Genomic DNA, 22,103 nt, shown 5'->3' with positions numbered 1-22,103 from the left:
AACCCCCTGTTTAGCAGGAAACCCTGTACCATTTCAGACAAATGGTTGTTCAATCTCTTCTTAAAAACTTCCAGTACTGGAGCATTCACAACTTCTGGAGGCAAGTTGTTCCACTGATTAATTGTTCTAACCGTCAGGAAATTTCTTCTTAGTTGTAGGTTGTTTCCATCCATTGCTTCTTGTCCTGCCCTAGGTGCTTTGGAGAATAGCTTGACTCCTTCTTTGTGGCTTAACTCCATTTTCTTTGTGGCAATCCCTGAGGTAATCCCATTCAGGATCACACTTGGTGAATTTCCAAAACTAAGGCATTCATTATAGCCACCTATATTGTTAAAGATAATCCAAAACCTGTGATATTTTTCTACTTATCACTGAAACTGATGGTTGTTTTTAACATCCATGCTTCTCTTCTTAACCATTTCCTACTCCCAAGTCAGTTTTCATACTTTTGGTGGTAGACTGTGCTGTGATTGCTATTGACACTGCTTTCTCCTTAGTCTGCTGATGTCAAAGTTAACATAGCAGAAATCTCACACAATTTTAAAATAAAATGTACTTTGACATAATCTTGGCAAGCCATCAGATGTTCTTGGGACATGCAGTTCATGTGGACACAGATACTTCTGTCCCTATTTCAGGATCCACACTGACCACAAAGTCAGTGTATGATTGAATTTAGCTATATCTCATAGTTCTAAATATGCATTACTAATAGAGCTCTGCTATACTAATTTGACCGAATTGTTAATGCAGTGTCTTCTGCTTTGTAGAATCCAAATTTTGTCAGATTAATACTTGGAATGCCATGTGTCAATTTGTCTGTTATTTTCTCCTGAACATCTCTGGCTATAATGAAGCAATGCTCATCCTAAAGCATAGCTTACAAATTTGGGAAAAACAGTAAAAAGGAACATGAAGAATGACAAAATTATCTGTGGATTTATATTTCTTTTTAAAAATAAATTTTATTGTGTTTATAAACGGTATAAATAATGACATGTGAGAACAAAACTTTTAATTCTAGAAGAAAGTAAACAGTAAAAATAAGGGAAAGCCATTGTACAACATACACTGTAGAATTAACCTTGCATATGTTTCTCTGATATAAAACTGATATTATATCTGTACACATGGTTACAGTTCAGTTTTTAAACCATGAATTAATCCTATACCATATCAAGCATACTTGATCTTATTCTTATCTTTTGATCAACACAAAACCAATTCAAATGCCAAGAACCATCATATTTCATTTCAACACTGGAGATACATAACATACTGTATATAATGACCGTTTGGGCAGCAGTCTTAGGCACAATTTACCTAAAGATCATTATAAATTAAAATAATTCCAGATTTTTAGAATATAATTAATAATACATGGAGATCTTTTAACCTTAATTTTATTACAAGAACCTCTTACAAGAACGTTTTTATCTGCAACATAAAAAGGTAAACTTTTCTGAAGATCTGTTGAAGTATCCAATATACCTGAAAAAGAATTAGGTGAATTAAATGACACACTTAACATTTCTTAGTATTCAAGACCATCAATTTTGCAATATGGACTATTCAAGTTCCTTATTCAGTATGTTTTTGCATATTGTCTAAATTTATGTCTTTAATATTTTAAAAGTTTGTATTGTATTATTGTTTTTGTTTTTATAAAACCTTCAATACACTTACTCATTCTTAATATCAGACACTGCTAAGGTATCATGTTCAAACAAGGAACATAACAAATATGTTAGCTGTTCATATTCCACCTAGTTAATTGTATTATTTTAATAATTTTTCAAAAATCCCCAAATGTTTTTTAACTGTTTAAAAGTTATTTTCTTCAAAATATTTTTCCTGTATTTTTTAAACAAGTATTGTTATATTAATTTCTTATCAGAACCAACATGGAATTTTAATGTTTTTTCCAGTAAAATCCAAATATATCTGACTATCTTGAATGACGGAAATTGATTTTTGTTTGAACCTAATTTAATACAATTAAATAAAATCTGTGATTATTTTATTTTGGAGAAGAAACACTTTGTTAAGTAGGATCACTCTTGTTATAGGAAATGTTAGCAAAAAAAAACCAAAAAAACATTTTAATCCTTGATTGTTTTTAAACTCTACTGAATTTAATGGCACAATCAAAGGTAAATTTAATTTAGTACCACAGCCTAGTATTATTGAGAACCAACTTTCTATTTTAAACTGGATGTTGATATGTACCGTTTCCCTGAAAATAAGACATCCCCTGATAATAAGCCTAATTGTATGCGCCAAAATAAGTCACCCCCCAAAAATAAGCCCTCCCCGAAAATATTTAAATGCAGAGCTGGAAATCAGGTAAGACGGCAAGAGGAGCCCCATCTTGCTCCACACGCCCCAAAATAATAAGACCTCCCCAAAAATAAGCCCAAGCACTTATTTCAGGGTTCAAAAAAAATATAAGACAGGGTTTTATTTTTGGGGAAACACGGTATCAGATTTGCCATAGTTTATATTATATTTAGTCCCTATCATAGATTGTGCTGAATGTCTCAGCAGCTACTGTATGTTCTTCATTTAAACTTTGGTAAGATATCCTATTGTTCATCAATGCTATTTTGACTGCTATTAGTTATTAGCAACTCAGTTAATTATTAAAATATAAGTAGAAATGATAACTATATGTATAAAATACTGATTTCCCTAATGTTCAGCTGCAAATTCTTTCACTTTCCATTCATTTTATTTCATTGATTTGTAATAACCAGGATCATCATTTCATTCACAAAGATAGCAAGGATACCTAAAGACCTGATATATATATGCATATTCTTTCTAGCCAGGTTTTACCTACGTAAGCTAGAATTCTAGCTAGAAAGCTAGAATTCTAGCTTTTATGTGCATATTCTAGAAAGAATATGCACATAAAAGCCTACAAAAAAGAAAAAGACATATATATATATATATGTATATATGCAAGTCTCTTTTTAAATTATCAAACAGAAATAAGATGGAAGAACCTCAGTAAGAGAAAAATGAGAAAGGAATCTAAGAACATTATGTTCCAGTTTTATATAACAAAGTGAAATGATTGAACAGTTTTGACACCTGTAACTTTTAGTGTCTATAATCAGAAGAAATAAAGGTAAAAAAAGATGAATCCTTCCTACATGTTTATAATCAAATAATGGTGGTTTGGGAAGCTACATCCATGAGATTAGAGCAAAACCATATCTTCCCAAATTTGTTTCTGTTTTTATTTTTTCAGTTCCCTGCAAATCTTCATACAGTTAACTTCTTGTTATTATGCTAAGTTGGGAAAATTATGTAATAATTTAACCTGGCTCTATTATTTGTTTAATCATTTAAAATATTGTCACCGAAAACAATGATCTGAGAAGAAGAATGAACTTGCAGAGATCGACTTGGCAGATGGGTGAACTGAACAATTGTCACTGAACTCATCTTTTCATTGATTTCCTTCTGCAGATAGGATAACAAGCCAGTGAAACCATAACAAAGAAAATATGATTGTGCCCTGGCTGATTGCTAAGTACATAAAAAAGATATAGTCTTATGATATACTTACACTGTTCTTTCATGCCATTATGGACACTTGCATCCTGGAGCATGCAAAATCTCTGAATTTGGGACTCGATTTATTGTCAGTTTTACCTTGGGGGCGAAAAAAGTAAGAATGGTGATTATAGTGTTATATCATACAGTTTATCTTGTACTTTTGGGGTAAGATAATAAACAATTTTTCAGATCCAATCAGCATGCATTTCTATAATAAACACTGGAGATGAGAAATGTATACAATTCTGATGATTTAAGCCTGCAACAGCAATGAATTTTCTTGCCAGACAGTTTTATGAAGTTGTGTATCATTAGCATCTTGATGGAGTCCATGAAAAATATATTGGCAACAAAGTCCTGAAATGAATAATTTCAGCAAGTATTTCAATGTTAAGACACAGAAAAGTAGATGAAAAAGCCAGGAATTACCACTGCCCTAACAATGGGTTTAATTCTCTATCAGAGTGATTTTAAAACGGTGATAAATTTAACGTACAACTTGTGGGATGACGGGAGATAGAAAGGAATGTTAGCTTGTTTCTTGCTACAAACAGAAACAAATTGTAGGCCAGCCCTGCATCTAGAGATTTATTTCTAGTTTTAAAAAACAACAAATTTCAGTTTGCTGATCCTCCTCACCAGGAGTTAAAATATTCTGGATATTTCACATAACCAGTTTATGTGTTGTTGCTGATAATAGTGGTGGTATTTAAAAAGATTTAAGTTATTGAAAGGAACTTGTTTGACAAAAAAGAAACCCTTTTAGTTTTTACTATGCTTGTTCATTGTCACTTTATTTCTAAGATCAGGCTTAAATTTAAAAGGGACCCTATGGCTAATGAAACCAAGCTGGGGAGGTGAATGGGGAGAGATGGGTGATACTTGATCATTTACCATCTGGCTTGATATTTTTAATTGTGGATTAGGAATTTATAAGTGGATAGATTGGGCAAAATATCTAATGATAATTTTGCATAAAAATCTTTTTATTGCTTAGGGATAAGCTTTACATCAATTGCTATTTCTTACCTCCTTTCTTGTGGATCTACTTATGAACCAAAAGATTTCATCCATATCTTTGATTTGCAAGTCATTCACAGCCACTATATAATCTCCTTGATGAAATATGCATCCTAAACGATATGGATCTTTCCACTGAGAAATGCTGCAGTAAATTAGAGAAGGGACAAACATCAGACATTTTAGATTTCTTATTAACCTGATCTGGAAATGAACAGAGAAAATCACCTTAGACCACAGTTTTAAGGGTGCATTCCTTTACTGTTGGCAATTTTTGCTGAAGTTGGTGGGATCTGATCATGTTGAATTTTCATTGCCCAGCACATCTGTCAGGCTGGCATTAAAAACATTAGAAAATTGAATGATTCTGAGAACTGTTTATTTATTAGGACCAGGAAGAGCAATTAATTAAAAGTAAAATTGTCTGAAACTGAGGAGTGGAAGGCTATTACTGTATTAAAATATTCCACACCAAGCTATTATACAGTCATATACCAACCCTATTGTGATCTTAATATCTTGCAGGACACTATACTTCAATAGGTTCCAAAAATTAGCAGCAGAAAAGAGAACTTGATGCTCAATGAATGAACTGGGAGCAGCATTTGCTTTTGTGCGTGTGTGTACGCGCGCGCATGTATGTGCGTGCACAGGTGTGTGTGTGTGTGTATGTGTTATTAAGAGAAGTCAGTCCAAGAACAAACAGAAGATCTGTTATGCAAAGATTTAAAATGATTATGGACCCAGAAGTTGATTTCTATTTTATATCAATTAATTAATTAATTAAAAAATCAGACATACCTTTCTGAATTACTATAAAGAGTATCAGGTATTAAACCTCATATTAGCCCTATAAGATAGACCAAGTTATGAAACATGTTCCTCAAGAAATACTTAAATTCTACTATATTGATAGAGGCCAGGTTAAATGCTGGCTGGGGGAATTCTGGGAATTGAAGTCCATGTACTGTATCTTAAAGTTCCTGAGGCTGAGAAATAGTGATTGAAGGTCTAATAGTTTTTTTCCTTTCCTAGTTTTTATATCCAAGAAAGTCAATGCAGGGTCACTTTCGATTTCTTTATAACAACTTCCTTTTTCTGTTCTTAATACATGTTATTCTACCACAATCCTAATGGAGAGCTTTGGATATTATTAATCTCCTTTCCATTTTATTTTTTGGATCCTTCCTCCTTTTGCCAATCCCTGATATGATGGGCCAGTGATTGATACTGATAGGGCTCTTTGCCTGTCAACACCACAAAGTGGGTGAGAAAAGGGATATTCTTCAATGTCCAAGCCTTCAATACGAAACATACAATTTCCGATTTGGTTTGAAAAGAAAAGAAAATAGATAAAACACGTGATACTAGAAGCTAGCCATTTTGTTTGTAGCTAATCAAATTTCCTATTCATTTTGTTATTCACTGATATCTGAAAGTGGCTGCTAGACTGATGGCAGACTCCATCACCACCACCACCACTCCGCTCTGCTCTCCATCCGTCCATCTTTTTTGTTATCATATTGATGCATTCTTGTGTGCTTTTCCATTGCTTATTTTATTTCTTTATTGTTTTATTTCTGTTCTGTTTACACTCCTTTCATTTTCTTCCTTTTTATTATTGTAAGCTGTCTAGAGCATCCCTATGGCAAGATAGGCAGCAAATAAATTTAAAAAATAAATAAATGAATGACCTATATATTATTAGTTATTAATCAGGTGCAGCATGGCAGGCTACGAATGATTAGAATCTAAAGTTGTAGGATCTTGATAGTTTTATTAATACATTTTTCCCATAGCCTCCTACTTTTGATGAAGTTAAGCAAGCAATGCAAGGAAGAAAACCTGTTACTTAATGTCTTCATAATTTGGAGAAAGATTGTGGTAGAGAAAGTGTGACACCTTGTGGTTTACCAAGGCATAGAACTTTAAAAACTTGCCAGGTTTTTTTTTTTTTTTTAATTTTATCCTGGGTGTCTATTGTGAGAATAATGACCAACCCCATATTAGGCCTCTGGCATTATTTTCTGCCAGTTGAATTTACTTTAATACTGATCATAAAATACTCAAGAGCAACAATGCAGTTCAGGCAGCCTGGATTGTACAGCTCTTTGGTCCACCAATTTGGTCTCTTCATATGTATGTTCTCCCTGAGGCAAACTCCTCAATTTCCTTTTACTAGTATCAATTCTGACACCATGAGATATAAATACAAAAACTATTTACTATGCATTGTCTTCAAAATTTAAAGGGAAATGTTTTTGCATTTGAACAACTGTTTTCACATGTTTTCCAAGTTACTTTTTGATTGTTAGAAAGATCTGTGAAATCTATTATAGATTTCTAAGATCCACCAAATGGTAGCTGGAAACATTATGATAACTATGAAAGAGAATGCACTTGCATACATCTTTAATCCTGCAATTTCTTTTCAGCACAAGAATTGAGTGCATAGTCTTGATGCTTAAAGTTATACATTTTAATTTCCATGTCTTAATTATCTACATAACAGCTCCATGAAAAAGTCTTCATTTTCCAAAGATAAACATTCCAGTATTCCAATGTCTTTTGGCAGGATTTAGTTTCCAGACAGTGTTTATCTTTGTTTTCAGGAAAGAGGGAGCTCTTTCTATGAATCTATTTCACTTTGTTTCAATTCTTCTTAAAGGAATAATGATGCCCTGTTGATTAATTAAATACATCTTGCCATAATTTGCTGCAGGTATATAATCAGTCTGAGATCATATCTACAAATCCTTTTCATTTCAAGCTGTATTCCTTTGCTTCTTATAAAATTTGTCTATTTTCCCCCTTTGAGAGACTTAGAATCTATGGCTAGACTAGTGTACGATAAGTGTAATAAATAACAATGTTAAAAAGCATGAAATCTTAACATTTTAAAAAAATAAAGGCCATAAAATTAACTTATAAACAGCTGTTCAAATTAAAAGAATTAAGAACTAATTAAATAATTAAAATGAAAAGAGCTACTTTATAACTTTAAAAAGAATTTTTATAAGGTTCTTTGGCAAAACTCTACAGAAAGACCTGAAAGATTTTTTGTAATGTTGGAACTATCTAATCAAATTAATTGACTTTAGTTAATGAAGTTAAAATCTCAACAGACGATGAGTACCTGACTGGCCTTTTCTGGACTTGCAAATTAAATTAGGCTGGATTGTGGAAAAGAGATCTCAAAGGAATACCAATCCTGTATGACTGAGAAGTTGAGGGAAAAATACCTTGAAAAATGGCAGTCATAAACAGTTTCCACAATACTGCTAAAAAGCAGCAGTGTGGATTTGTCCATGAATTCACCAAAAGGTGGACTCACTTTGAAAGTGACTTTGCTATTTTTAATAGTTAACCAACTGCACATTAATTAGTTGGAGCTGTCTCTTGTGAAAGTATATTTGGTGATGAGAAGATGGCATTACTAAAAATAACCCATGCATTTATTTTGGCTTGACAGCATATTAATTATGATAAAGCAACATATTTAGTTAAGGCAGCAGGAGTCTTATCAAAGTCCCCTCAATGTAATATTTGTTGAAAAACTAATTTGAATTTGATCATTTAGTTGGCTGATTCATTTTAAGAAGGCAAGTAGTTAACACATTCCCGTCTCCCAAAACAATTCAGCTGATTGTTTTTTAGAAGTTTAAATAACAAATGCAATAAATAATTTATAAAATATAAATAAAAGACTTTACCATATGCATCCAGAAGCTTTTACAAGTGTTAAGTAGGAAATAAGATTATTCTGGGGAAGGAGAATATCCACCTGCTCCAACTGGTTATCATCTGTGATTTTACTGAAAGAGAGGATGAAATATAATATTTAGAGCTGTCTGATCACAACATATACCATTTCAAGCTATTGCTATTCATGCTCATTCTTAAGATAGAGAAACATATACTGTAAGCAATAGTAAGAGACTAGATTGGACTGGGAAACATCCAGCCAGATATGGTTCAATCTGCAGCAAACAGATTTCAATAGTCCTTTAATTTTGCATATAGTTGGATTTCCACCCCCTCCCATATTTTTATTTAAAATCCTATCTTTCCAAATTCCAAACAGCGTTAATATCTCTTTCTCCTCTTGGCTATGGCAGGAGTACAGGATGCTGTCAATTTGACAGTGTCAAACCAAATACAGATATACAATTACATGTCACAACCAAAGAAAAGGCATTCAGTAAGAAGGAAAAATTGGCCCATTTTATTTCTTCTCTATTTCTCTTAATAGGTAAATAAAGGAGCAAATTTATGCTTTGGTGAATTCATTGAATAAGATGATGGAGAGATAAAGTTAAACATTACTTCCTGATTCACATAATGGAACAACATGCTAACTTAAAAATTTTGTTTATTAGCTACCAATGTGATGTTTATCCATTTAGAATTGGAACAATTTGACAAGAGCCTTGGTAGTACAGTGGTCTAAAGCACCCTGTTATTAAGACCAGCTGCCTGCAATTACTGCAGGTTTGAATCTTGCCAGGCTCAAGATTGACTCAGCCTTTCATTCTTTCTAAGGTAGGTAAATTGAGGACCCAGTTGTAGGGGCAATAAGCTGACTTTGTATAAATATACAAAAGGATGAAGACTATTGCTTAGCGCATTGTAAGCCGCCCTGAGTCTCCGGAGAAGGGCGGCATATAAATCAAATAATAAAAAAAAAGGTTTCCTTTTAGATCTCAACATTTTACAATCATGAAGGAAATGGATGTATTCAGAAGAAATTCTTACCTGAGAATAATGGACAATTGAACCACTGATAAAAAGAAGAGTTTGGGTGTTTTCTCCAATATTCTTGGTAACAGCTTTGGTTTGTGTTCACTATTTTCTGCCACTTGTATATCCATCTGATTTTGGGGAAGGATCACTAATTCATTATTGACATCTTTTGGCTTTATTTTATTTTTCACCATTTCTGGAATCCTGAGGGACAGATTATATTAACCTTAAAAGACATTCAGGCCTCAAAACTCTTAACCTCTGGACAATCAACTGAAGAGCAACACTTGAATGAAAGCAGATCATGTAAAATTAAGAATAAATTTAGGATAATTTGGGTAAAGTTTAGCTTAAAAATGTGATAGTTTGCTCATTGACCTCATGGCCATAAGTAATGAATTTGTAAAGTCAGACTTTTGACATATATTGAAACTACATTAAAGGAGTACACTGAAGTGTTTGGAAATAAACTTACTTATATTGCATTGTTCTGCTTTCTGAATTTTTTTTTTCCCAAATTTGAAAAGTCTTAATGAATGTTTCTTTTTCTGGGCCTTCACATATTTAGGGTCCAGAATTTTATTTGCTTCTTGTTCTAGCTCAAATAATTATGGATGATTCCATATTTGGACAGCCTTTAAGTCAATGTTGACTCCTGGTAACTTCCATTACTTACTTCAAATATTGTTATTAATAAACTTTAAATACTATGTTACACCATACAGCAAACCTCAAGGTCACATACTTCTCTTCTTGTTTGGCCATAAGGAAAAACTTAGACTATTTTATTAGCAGGCTTTGCTTAAGCACAACTTGTTATGTCATTCTCATCAACAATATGTAGTCAGCATTAAATACAGATTGTTTAAAACAAGCCTGCCTGAAATCCATTGGTTGGATTTAACTCTGATTTGATGTGACGTTTGAATTTGGCCACTGTGTTATTTACAATTGTCTCATATACAGGCATAGCAAAAGGAAACAAAGTGTGTAACTAGTGCAGAAACAGAATAGCAGTATACTTCTTTAGAAACTTATTGATTATGAGTTAAATATGTGATCAATATGCAATTAGAATTATTAGTAATAATTAGCATCATTCTGACTGTGCTAGTATTAATATCAAAAGTTAGATTTTACTTTTGGTACTGATCTCCAATCTTATGTCACTTTGAATTCAGGAGATACAGTTAATCAAATGTTTACATGCAGATAGTCCTTTTGAAATAGAATTGTAATATCAGCAAGACTGATTGTACATTTTCTGATGTAGTAAAAATTAATTTAAAATAGAAAGAATGTGCAAGAGGAACACAGGAGCCTAAAATGAACCGTGGAATTTCCCCCTACAGTCCTAATCTCCTTCTTCCTCGTCCAAATCTTTGACCTATCTCCCCAGCCGTCATACTTTCAGAACTCATTCTCTCCCCTCTCCTGATTATTTGCAACGAGCAATTAAGCAATAGAGAGCAAATCATTCACAATATTTCTGAGCACGGTGGGGGATTTATTTCAGCACAAGAAGAGAACCCAGAAGGAAGTGCTTTGTGCCATTTTTTATAGGGAGAAAAGACCAGAATGGGACATCTCAGAATGAATAACTGAGGGCAGCCAGCTCCCGGCAACTCCCTTACCACCACCAAGTAGCTTCTGCCAACTCACTGCTGCCAAATCGTTACAGGACAACTCAATATGGGTAATTTACTGCAGGTAATTTACTGTGGGCACCTGGGACAACTTGCTGTGAGTGTCTGGATGGAACCGGGTGAGTGGGCAGGCGAGTCAGTGAGGAGAGCCAGGTGGCTGGGCAGATGAGTAGGTGTACAGAGCACATTATGGGGGCTTCCCATTTTCACATCCTTCACCACTGCTGCTGCCACTGTGCACTTTGCACTCTGACCATCTGCTCATTCACTTGCTTGCCTGCCTGCCCAGCTCTCCATCTGCCCGGCACCAGCAACGAGTTTCCTCCACAGTGAAAGGCCCATGTTGTTGGCCTGCAACAACCTGGTGACAGTGAGTTGGCAGAGGCAACTTGGTATTGGCAAGGTAGCTGCACCTAGCTGGCCATCCACAGCTGGCTAAATCTGAAACAACTGTATTGTCCATATAGGGAACAACAGGAACCAAGCACTTCAAGTAGAACTACTATATAGAGGCTGCAAAAAAAAGGATTTGATTTTCTGTCATCGATTGCCATTCTGGTTTTGAAGCCAACTCTGGTGTCCTTACCTGCAACATGCATAATCAGGAGAACTTTTAAAGTATTGCACTTATTGTTGACTTTGCTACTCACATGGGAAGAAAGTTGTAAAAGAAATGTGTAATATTTGTTTCAGGAGAGAAACATCTTATTGCTAGTATACTTACAAATCTTTCATGGACATGTATTCTTTAGTGCTACTGAGCTTTTCATTGTCTGGGATGCAAGATTCTCCCAGAGTATTAAATCCATCAATCACCTCATCCAACTTTGAAAATAAATGATGTAAAATTAATAAATGCATGTCTTATACACTGTTTATATACAAGTGTCATCAACTAAACTTAACAGTTTCTAGATTTGGATTCTGCTGTTGTGGGAATATTGATACACTCTATCTGGCTAAAGCTAAAACTGTTTCTTAGTAGTGAAGCAAAATAAAATAGTAATTGAATAGTAATCAATTTAGTTTCTAAAAAAATATCAGGGACTGCTGAAAATCTTAGAATAGGGTTCAAATTAATTTAGACAAAAAAGATGGCAAAAATCAAACTTTTTTCTCAAAGTGGTCCCTAATGAATCAGCATTATATATACTGTATATCACAGTTGCTCTCTATGGAATTGCCCTTCAGATGACAAATGAGTGACAAAGAAAAACAGTCCTATTTTTTTTCTCATTTATGGCTTTTTTCCTGGTGTGGTGCAGGTAATGCTTAAATTTAATAAATTATCTGGGATCATGTTCAACATACGTGTGTGTGAGAGAGGGGGAGAAGCAGGAGAAAGGGAAGGAGAGAGAGAGAGAGAGAGAGACTGTTTTGTTCTCTTAGATCTTAGCTGCATTCAGCAAAATTAATCAAAACATTATTTTGGACTACCCATAAGAGTTAGTGATATGGAGCATTGTGTTATAATGGTTCAAAATCTTCTTGAGTTGATTATTCCAATTGGTGACAACAGGAGAAGACAAATTGGGGGATTTGGGCATTATAAAATAGGATGAAGGCCTTAGCCTCTCTTCAGATATTTATCACTTATGATTATAACCCTCCTAAATTGGTTAAGCAGCATACAAATAATTATATAAATAATGAATGTGTAGATAAATATTAAATGTTGTATTTATTTATGCAAACATCTCTATTGTGCATATTCCATGGCTAGCCTAATCAATAACACGGGAGAGCATGCCATTCTGCTTACCTGAGCTAAAAGACTTGTTGGAGAAGCATAATATTCTTCTTTGTCTTTTTCTTCCTGTTCTTCAAAAGGAATATTTGTCAGTTCCCTCTAAAACAATAATTTAATTATTCTTTATTCAATAACATTTGAGAAGCTAAAAATAAATGTTAGCTACAAAAAAAAAAAAGAAAACCCCCCAGCACAAAACAGTGAGCTTTCTTATTAGAAAATCAGAAATGAAGTTCAGAAAATGAGGTCACTGATTAAAATATATTTATATATTAAATGGTGGGAAAACAAAGCTAAATTAAAACCCCTCTCTGCTTTTGGTATATATTTGTCTATTAAGTACAGTAATAAGAGCTGTTGATATAATTTTAAAAGACAGTACATGTAAAATGCTCAGATACCTACTGAACATTATCAAGCTAATGCATAGATCCCATACACATTTATTTTGTATAGATAGTCTGACCAAAAGGTAAAACAGCTGCATACTGCATTATTTTACTAATCATTCATTCATCAATACTAACTGTCAAACATCACCATATTTGGAGCTTCACAAGAGTAAAAAGAATCAGAAATAGAGTAACAATTGGTTGGTTGGTAGGTAGCTAGGTAGATAGGAAGGAAGGATGGAAGGAAGGAAGGAAGATAGCTTGTGAAATTATTCCCCTTATTGCAAATAATGAAATATTATTAACAAATATTTCAGATAATCCTGATGGACAACATATCCAGTATCAGTTTCTGAACTCACCAGGCGTTGTAGGAGTTTTCTTGGTGACTCATAAATATGTAATTCTTTCTGGATTTCTTGACAACTAGGGTCTGAGTTAGGCCTTTTTTTATAAGCTGATGCTGCTATGTCCTATGTCCCAAAGAAAATAATTAATCACTAAATGGCTTTATTTCAAAGTGCTTAATTAACAGTGATAGCTGAAAATCTTAATATAAACAGACACTTTTGCTTTAATTTCCTTTTAATATGTTACAATTGTTGAAGAAGAAAAGGATAAATTAAAAAAAAAACCCTATGCTTTATCACTAAGGAAATATTTGTCAATGGCATAGCCAAGACATTCTGTTAATATTGAGCATAATGTGGAAGAAGAGATGGGAATTTTTCTGAAAGTAATGTTTCTCAATCTTGGGGACCTTAAGAATTGCGTACTTTGAACTTCCAGGATTTTCCAACCAGCATGCTTGGGATGCTACCCAGTTGATGATTTTGGCTGGTCTCAGATAAGAAAAAAAAAAATGTTGAAAGAAAAGAGAACAGATCAGTGATGGGATTCAAATTTTTTTACTGCCGGTTCTGTGGTGTGGCTTGGTGGACGTGGCATGGTGGGTGTGACAGGGGAAGGATACTGTAAAATCTCCATTCCCACTCCATACCAGGGGAAGGTTACTGCAAAATCCCCATTTCCTCACGATCAACTGGGACTCGGGAGGCAGAGAATAGATGGGGGCGGGGACAGTCAGAGGTGGTATTTACCGGTTCTCCGAACTACTCGAAATTTACGCTACCGGTTCTCCAGAACTGGTCAGAACCTGCTGAATACCACCTCTGGAACAGATATGCAGTCCTTGCTTTATTTTCATGCCACCTCAAGTATTGAATTAAAAAAATCATAAATATCTAGAGTTATCATAAGAATGGAAGAAAGTCTGATCGAGTAAATCACTCCCAAAACTCCTAAAACAAGCTAATAATGACTAATTGTGCTTAGTGGGAATATAAGAGTAACTATAGGAAGAAAGAATGAAGAATGAAATCAAATTTCTTAGGAGACAGTATTTCTGGACCTTTTAATATCTTGTCCCTTTATATTAAATAACTGGGCTAGCAATTAAAGTGGATATGCTTATAAAGGTCTATAAAATTAAACACTTACTTCATATTTAGTGCCAAGACACTGATCCTTTTTGGTGATAGAGGTAGTATCCAAGTCATCAAGAGAGGCTGGGACAGATTTGGACCTACTTCTGACTGTCAGTTTCTGATTCAAAATTTAAGCAACAAACTTTATATACTTTTACATAAATCATAACAATTGTTTATCATAACAGCTGAAGACATGTTTCTGCAAGCATTTGAGGACAAGTGGTGTGCAGGATATCTTTTAGGCAGATTATTCATTGTTACTTGTTCCTGTTTATTTTATACGTTTCCTTATTTTTTTAACCAATTTACAAATTACTTGAGACCCACAAAAATGAGCAGTGTATAACCTGTGTTATAAATACATTGCTATATTCTTTCTTTGAAACTGCAGATGCCCATAATTAGAATCCACATTACATTACATCCATCTAGGGTGGCAAGTATCTTCAGAAAGTTATGCAAAAGTTAGCAAAGTACTACTTGCTTGTTTTATTGTATTCATTGTCATTTAATCCTCAAATGTTTTGCTGTGTTGAAAATGTCCAAATTGTCTTTTCTAGGTGAAGAGGCATTACTTTGGGATATAAAATTGCATTATTTATCTATGAGCTCTTGCTATTAAACATTTTGTGACAGGGGTCATTGTGGCTGATCAGATAAGCCTTTTTCTGCCTTGGTGCTTTTCTGGAAACAATGCAAGGATTGTGTTGCAAGGCTACAATAGTCCCAGGTGTTCTGCCTTTTCATTGAAGATTCAGCTCTTTCCCAGGGAAATTGATTAACACTTTAACATGTTAGTTCTTGGGTTTTCACCTTTTTTTTTTTTTTTGGCCACATTGTATGTTATTTTAAATTGTATGCCACCCAGAGCACTTGTGCAAATGTGGTTTATAAGTAAACATAAAAGAAACAAAAATTTTCCCTTACTAGCAAAGACTCACTAGTAATCAGTTTTATGATTGTTCATAACATGTAAGATTGATGATTAGGTTTAGGCAAATCAAAACTTTATCTAGCACTTAAGAAGGTTGCGAAATTTAAACAATAGCCACCTATATATTCTTCTTATATTATTTAGTTCATGCTTTTATGTATAACACAATTTATTGTTCTGTATAACACAAATTTATTGTGTTATTGTTTTTATGATTGATTATGATTGTTTCATAGTTGTTACCTTTGATTGTTTTATAATTATTGCTTTCATTGTTGTGAGCTACCCAGAGTTGCTTAAGATATACCGTAATTATTTTTTTCTCTAATAGCAAAGATGGATGTCCATATAAATCTTTTAAATAAATACAGTACAAGACTGTTTTATATTTGATGGGTTGTAATCCTGTTTTTTAAAATTGGACTTGGATCCCAAGTAAAAATCAAGAATTATGTAGATATTATCTTGTCAACATTCAGGAGATTAAGAAGCCCACTTTTCTCACAGAAAATTTTACACAGCAAGAGCAAAATGTAAATAGGGTGGAGGAAAATTGATTCACATTCTTAATTAAGGAGGAAGAACATTAAGTAAACTTGTCTTTAATGAAGGCAAATAAAAAAGAATGAGCTCATCATTATCAACCTCAAAAGTTGACAATGTTGCTTGTAAAAGTGACATTTCTTGAGCTAATAATTTGAAACCTGCTTTGGTAATCTGATTGCCTTATTAAAGCTTTTGGCAACATTTGCTAATAAAAATCCCATTTGCTGTGCATGCCACATTTCCTTGTGAACTAGAATATGGTTGAAAAAGGATGAAGGCAAATGAAAATTAACACTTCAGCTTTTTTTGCCTCTCCAGAAACATTAGATATGGTATTTTAATAACATATACTTTTGGTGTAACTCAAAATGGCAAAATACAATATTAATTTACCTGTTTTTCTGAGCACAATGTAAACAGGAAGGTAGCCCATTCCTCAACTTCCTTGCTAGCGTTTTAAATGTTTTAAAATAGACAAAAGAGAAATAGACACATGAGTGAGAAATCAAAGTGTGTTGACAGGTGAATAACAGAAGTTAAAAATTAAGTCCAGATGATGTTCATAACCTTTAGCAATTCTCCCAGATGATGACTTCTGTTATTCTTTGCCCTTGCCTATGAATTGCAGAATTAATCAAGAAACATGCAGCAAGCTGCAGCACCTATCTGGGCTTGGGAATTAAGCACAATGGCTTGGAAGAGTGGAATTCCCTTGGATTTGGATGCTTGATTTGTAGGCTGGAATAAGAAATTGGGGGGGAAAAAATCCCGAAAGACACAGGAAAACCACTTCCATATTGTTGTCCAGTAAAACTCAGCCTTTCTATGGAGAATCAGGGTTGATTTAAGAGATTTTAAATCTCTCCTCTTAAAAAGAAAAAAAAGAAGAAGAAGAAGGTGAGGACCTATTTTGTTGTACGTCACTTGTTTGTGAGATTGGCAGCTATGTAAATTAGGTAATAAGTAAAGTGTAGTCATTTATGTAAGTATCTGCATTATCTTTTCATTTTTGTAGGAATAAATCATTGCTTTCAGCATCTATAAGGCAACAGATATTTGGAGACAACCCCAAGGATTTTTCAAATATGAACTGAGTAGCCTAACAGGGCTCAAGGTGCTTTCAGATAAGAAACTTATTGTGTGGTTCCATTATTTTATGCATAAAATATTTTGAGCATAGGTTGAGCTCAGTTTTTAGCCTTCCTCTATTTGCTCAATGATTCCAGTGGTGTTTTTTATGTAGAATGATAGAGAGGAAAGATGATATTTTGACGGTGGGCTGTATGTTAACCTCAGACAGTTTCTGTTAATAAAAATTGATATCAGACTAACAATGGCAAAATAAGTTATGCTTTTCAAATGACTCCTATGCATGTTAATTTACAATTTACAATTTACAGCCAGAATCGTAAGTCAAAATTGTAAAACAACCAATTTTATGACCAATTTTATTAATTCTGTTAAGTGAATCACCACAGTAATGAAACAAATCCATGGTTGTTAAGTAAATGCTGCAGTCATAAGGGCAAACCTATTCTTCTAAATGGGCATTTTTTCTGGAAATTAAACATAATACGGTTGCATTTTTTTAAAAGTATAACTTTTTTTTCTCCCATAGCGAAAAAGCAGTGCAAGTCCGAACTTTGATAGTTTTCAAAGGAGCCATGCAAAATATTTCACTAGAATTGATTTCATTTAAGAATTAGCTCATGTTTCTCTTCTCATCATAGAATTTCCTCTATTTCCTCTTAGAATAATCCCTAATTATGAAAAAGATCTTTCTTTCTTTCTTTCTTTCTTTCTTTCTTTCTTTCTTTCTTTCTTTCTTTCTTTCTTTCTTTCTTTCTTTCTTTCTTTCTTTCTTTTTTTTTTTCTTCCCTTCCCTTCCCTTCCGTCCCCTCCCCTCCCTCCCTCCCTCGCGCTTCCCATAACTGTGAGTGAGTGTTCTCCATAGTTTGCTCTTCTCTTTTACAGCTCTAGCTACAAATCTGGAAAATCTAACTTTGTCATAAACATTATTGAACTATGCCCACCGCAGTTAATATCTCTCTTCTATGCAAACTGCAGAATTCAGAATAATGGTCTGAAATTATAGGGGGGCAGATTACATTTGAATGCTAGAAAATACATCAATAAGAGCAATTTCATAATACATGCAGGTATCAAGTTTGTAAAATACCTCCTTCATTGGATGTGTTTAAACACAAAGTCATACCCCAAAAATGTTTTAGTCTGAGAATCCATTTTTAAAGTTTGGGTGTTCTTGTTTTCCAACATTATAACAAATTAAGACCATGGCCCATAAAAGAATTATGAACTTACCTATCTCTTCCGATAAGGTAAAATATTCTATTCTCTGTACTGATACTCATCACTTCAGTGGACTGGCACTTGAACATCTTTTTCACAACAGACATTTTCTCAAAGTCACCTATGCCAATTTCTATTTTTGAAGCCCTGTCAAATAATTATAAAATAGGTAAACAAGTATTATAAATTCTTCTTAGATATGAGAAGAAAGTCTGTAACTTATATCTGGTATAGAAAATTCCTGCCCCAAGAAGTTCCTAAGCAATCAGTAGAGCTATCATACCCAGGCTACAAAACCCAGGCAAACATTAAATAGTTCGTCACTCTTTGCTTGTGGTCAGATACAGTGATTATAGAATCAGGATTGTGCCTTCACAAAAAGGAGCCCTTTATGCATAATCATATATAATCTCTTTTGACAAATACACACAGTCAGTAAGCGACTAAACTCATAGCAACTCTATAACACCCATTTATTTTAATCATGAAAAGTGTTATTTGGCTTTTCCCTTCCAATTTCATCTCTAATATTTACTTAGTTATTATATGCTGCCTCAATTAAACAACAAATAAAAGTAACTTAGATGTTAGGAATAAAAATGATGATAATGATCCTACAGAATAAAACAAAACCTAGCCAAGCTTATTAAACAGAGATTCAGTATCAGGGACTGTTTCATCTTGTGCTGGCGGTTATGGAAGAACTAGATTTTTAAATATTTGTGGAACAGGGTTAGGACCATAAAGAATTGGGGGTCAGGGAACTGTGACACAGGGAAGGTGCATCCACATATCATATAATGTAGACCAGGGAAAATTGCAGCAACATTTATTATTTAAGCATCAGAAGTGTTGTATTTCACTAATAATTCAGTTAAAATAACCTGTGGCACACTTGTTCAAATACTTACTCATTGATTTCAATGTGGCCCTTTATTTGCTGGCCTTTATGATAGGTCAAGATGTAACCATTCTGGGCAGAATGAGAAAGAATAAAATATCTCTTTTTCCAGGAAACCTACAGAAAGGGGAAAAATCAAGTTCATACATATAGTAGAAAATCAACACATTAGGAATGTATTTTGATGATGATGATAAAGCTATCATTTTCCTAACTGTACCTGATTATTAAAAAGGTGAGGTGGTGGTGATTTTATGAAGAAACCATGCTTGTAGACACTGCAGTCACAATTTCCTAAGAAAGAAAAACAAAAGCTTATGTTTTATAAAAAGAGATTGCCATTCCTACACAAATACTCATGCTAAATGCTGGGCAGCCAAATTTTGGCCCTGAAGTATCATCAAGCCATCTCTCTTTTTCTCACTTACTCTCCACCTGTTTTAAACATATATGAAACAAAATAGTAAGTGCAATAAATAAGGAATAGCAGTATTCCTTATACTAAAAAATAATAGTATTTTTTAAAAAAACTAACAGCTACAAAAGATCCTGAATATGTCACTACATTGCAAATACTTCCTAGAAGATGGGCGATAAGCAAAGTGTATATTGGAACAAAGAAACAAAGAATATAACAAGAGACACAGAAAATTAAGAGCAATTTTGGAGAAAATTAAAAAGAAGGTTCTAACCTCAGCATCTTTAAAATGTGTGAACTTCAAATTCCAAAATTCCCACAACCAGAATTTTCTACAGACCAAAGTGTACAGATCAAAATGTGGGTCAAGAAAAATAGAATGAAGGATACATAAATCATAAAAGATTAGAATAAGTTAATTAATTTGTGTAGCTTGGTATAATATTTCCTAAAAATGGGGAAATGACAAAGTGCATATAAGAATTTGTTTGTCAGGACAGAACTATACAGAAAAATACAAAAGATGGTGTTTATGCAAAGTAGCTTCATTAGGTTTCCTTTTATTTTATCTCATTTTAATTTGTGTTCCGCACTATTGTTTACACTTGCATTTGCAAAATGTTGCATACTCTGAAAATAGAAATAATATGATGTCTATATATGTTTGTGAGAACACTCCAAACACAGCACTGCCTATTGTATGATTTCCAATTGCTTATATATATCAAACAAAAAAAAGCATTAAATTTATACGGTGGTAAACCAAATTAAAATACTTTATAAAAATATATATTTGGAAGGATAATGTATTACCTCTGTGATGGCAAACCTATGGCATGCGTGCCACCTGTGGCACGTGAAACCATATTGCTGGGCACGTGAGCTCAGCTTTGGCGTGCACATGCCAGCTGATTTTTGGCCCTTCTGGGCCCACCAGAAGTAGGGAAACAGGCTGTTTCCTGTCTCTGGAGGGCCGGGGAAGGCCCGTTTTTTGTTCTCCCCAGGCTCCAGAGCCTGTCTAGGAACGTGGGGAGTGCAAAAACAGCCTTCCCCATCCCCCCCGGAGGTCTTCTGGAGGCCAGAAATGGTTCATTTGCCAACTTCCGGTGGGGCTGGAAGTCAGCAAATGGGCTGTTTCCGGCTTCCAGAGGGCCTCCAGGGGGTGGGGAAGGCTGTTTTCGCCCTCCTCAGGCTCGTAAAGAGGCTCTGGAACCTGGGGAGAGCAAAAAACGGGGCTACCGGGCCTACCGGGCCATTGCATGCCAAAAGCGGTGGGAGTGCGGGGGGGTTGCATGCGCATGCATGGGGGCAGGTGCATATAATTATGGGTTTGGGCACAGGCACGTACCCCCCGCACTTCCCCCGCTTTTGGCACACAATGGCAAATTACCTTTTTGCCATTGTGTGCCATCACTGTATTACCTAATCCTAATATGAGTAATGTAATATAGTTAAGCAATGACAATGGTTAAAAAAAATATATGCTGCTGTAGATACCATGATCTGAAGCCGGATACAAATGAAAGAATGAGGAAGCATTTCTTGTATAAACTCCTTTCATCCTCTGCACAATTCATTTTATTGATTACTATGATACTATTGCATATCATCAAGACCCATGAACAAGGTCAGAACTGGCCCGTTAGTTCTTGAAAATCAGAAGATAGCCTGAAGGATTTGTATGAAAGTGCAGACTACAGTTACAAGCAGAATTTCTCTTTGTTCTTAACAAAATTCTAGCAAATTGACCTTTTGGTTCATAAAAATGGTTAAACATGTTGAAATGTGCTTAGTATTCACAGAAAATTCAGAGCAGTATTTGAAAAATGTCAAGTAAAAATAAAAATGTACGCGTATTGCTTTTTGATGAATAAGCACAACTCAGTGTGAATCAAACTCAACCAGACCACATTTCTGAAGTGTGTAATAAATATAAAGGGTAAAATATAAAGCACGGACAAGGGCATTTTCTGCTTCATTGACTAACAGCTTATTGGAAGGAGCAAGACTTTAGGTATGAAAATCTGATTCTAAGGTGGCTTAAGAATGTCCATGGCCAAATTCTTGATTAGGTTTGAAATGTGGATTAAAGTCACCTTGAAAAAAGAGTGGGAATATAACATGGTGGCTATAACAAATTGTTATAACTTTATAACGTTCTGACTGCATTCATTGAACAAGGCAAATATTGACAAATATCAAGTATCAAAAATGCTGTGAAAAGAAAAATCAGGCAAAAACATGTTTAGAATTTATGTACCAAAACTAGTTCTTCCTGTGGAATCCATATTTGATTATTAGTTCAACCTGAAAAATAAACAAAGAATGAATGTATGTTAAAGATGAACTTCACTGTTTCTCAAGGCTGTCATAATCAAAGAATTTC

The 22,103-nt window shown here is 34.2% G+C and overlaps 1 protein-coding gene across 1 annotated transcript; it reads right to left on the bottom strand.

Annotated features, from left to right (window-relative positions):
- Window positions 1–1,304: 1,304 nt before the first annotated feature.
- PLEKHS1 (pleckstrin homology domain containing S1) lies at window positions 1,305–22,024 on the bottom strand. Its single transcript, XM_070946012.1, has 14 exons — window positions 21,978–22,024; window positions 19,520–19,593; window positions 19,310–19,416; window positions 18,411–18,545; window positions 16,482–16,536; window positions 14,619–14,723; window positions 13,481–13,591; window positions 12,739–12,825; window positions 11,701–11,801; window positions 9,343–9,534; window positions 8,301–8,402; window positions 4,597–4,732; window positions 3,578–3,663; window positions 1,305–1,491 (listed from the first exon to the last, which is right to left on the bottom strand). The coding sequence occupies exons 1-13, from the start codon at window positions 22,003–22,005 to the stop codon at window positions 3,595–3,597; spliced, it is 1,302 nt and encodes a 433-aa protein (XP_070802113.1). The 5' UTR covers window positions 22,006–22,024; the 3' UTR covers window positions 1,305–1,491; window positions 3,578–3,594.
- Window positions 22,025–22,103: the final 79 nt, after the last annotated feature.

Source organism: Pituophis catenifer, unplaced genomic scaffold (genome assembly GCF_029215685.1).
Source record: "Pituophis catenifer annectens isolate HBS135680 unplaced genomic scaffold, rPitCat1.0.hap2 SCAF_6, whole genome shotgun sequence".
Taxonomy (NCBI): domain Eukaryota; kingdom Metazoa; phylum Chordata; class Lepidosauria; order Squamata; family Colubridae; genus Pituophis; species Pituophis catenifer.
Note: the sequence above shows the minus strand (reverse complement) of the source record. Positions and strands in the feature narration are given on the sequence as shown.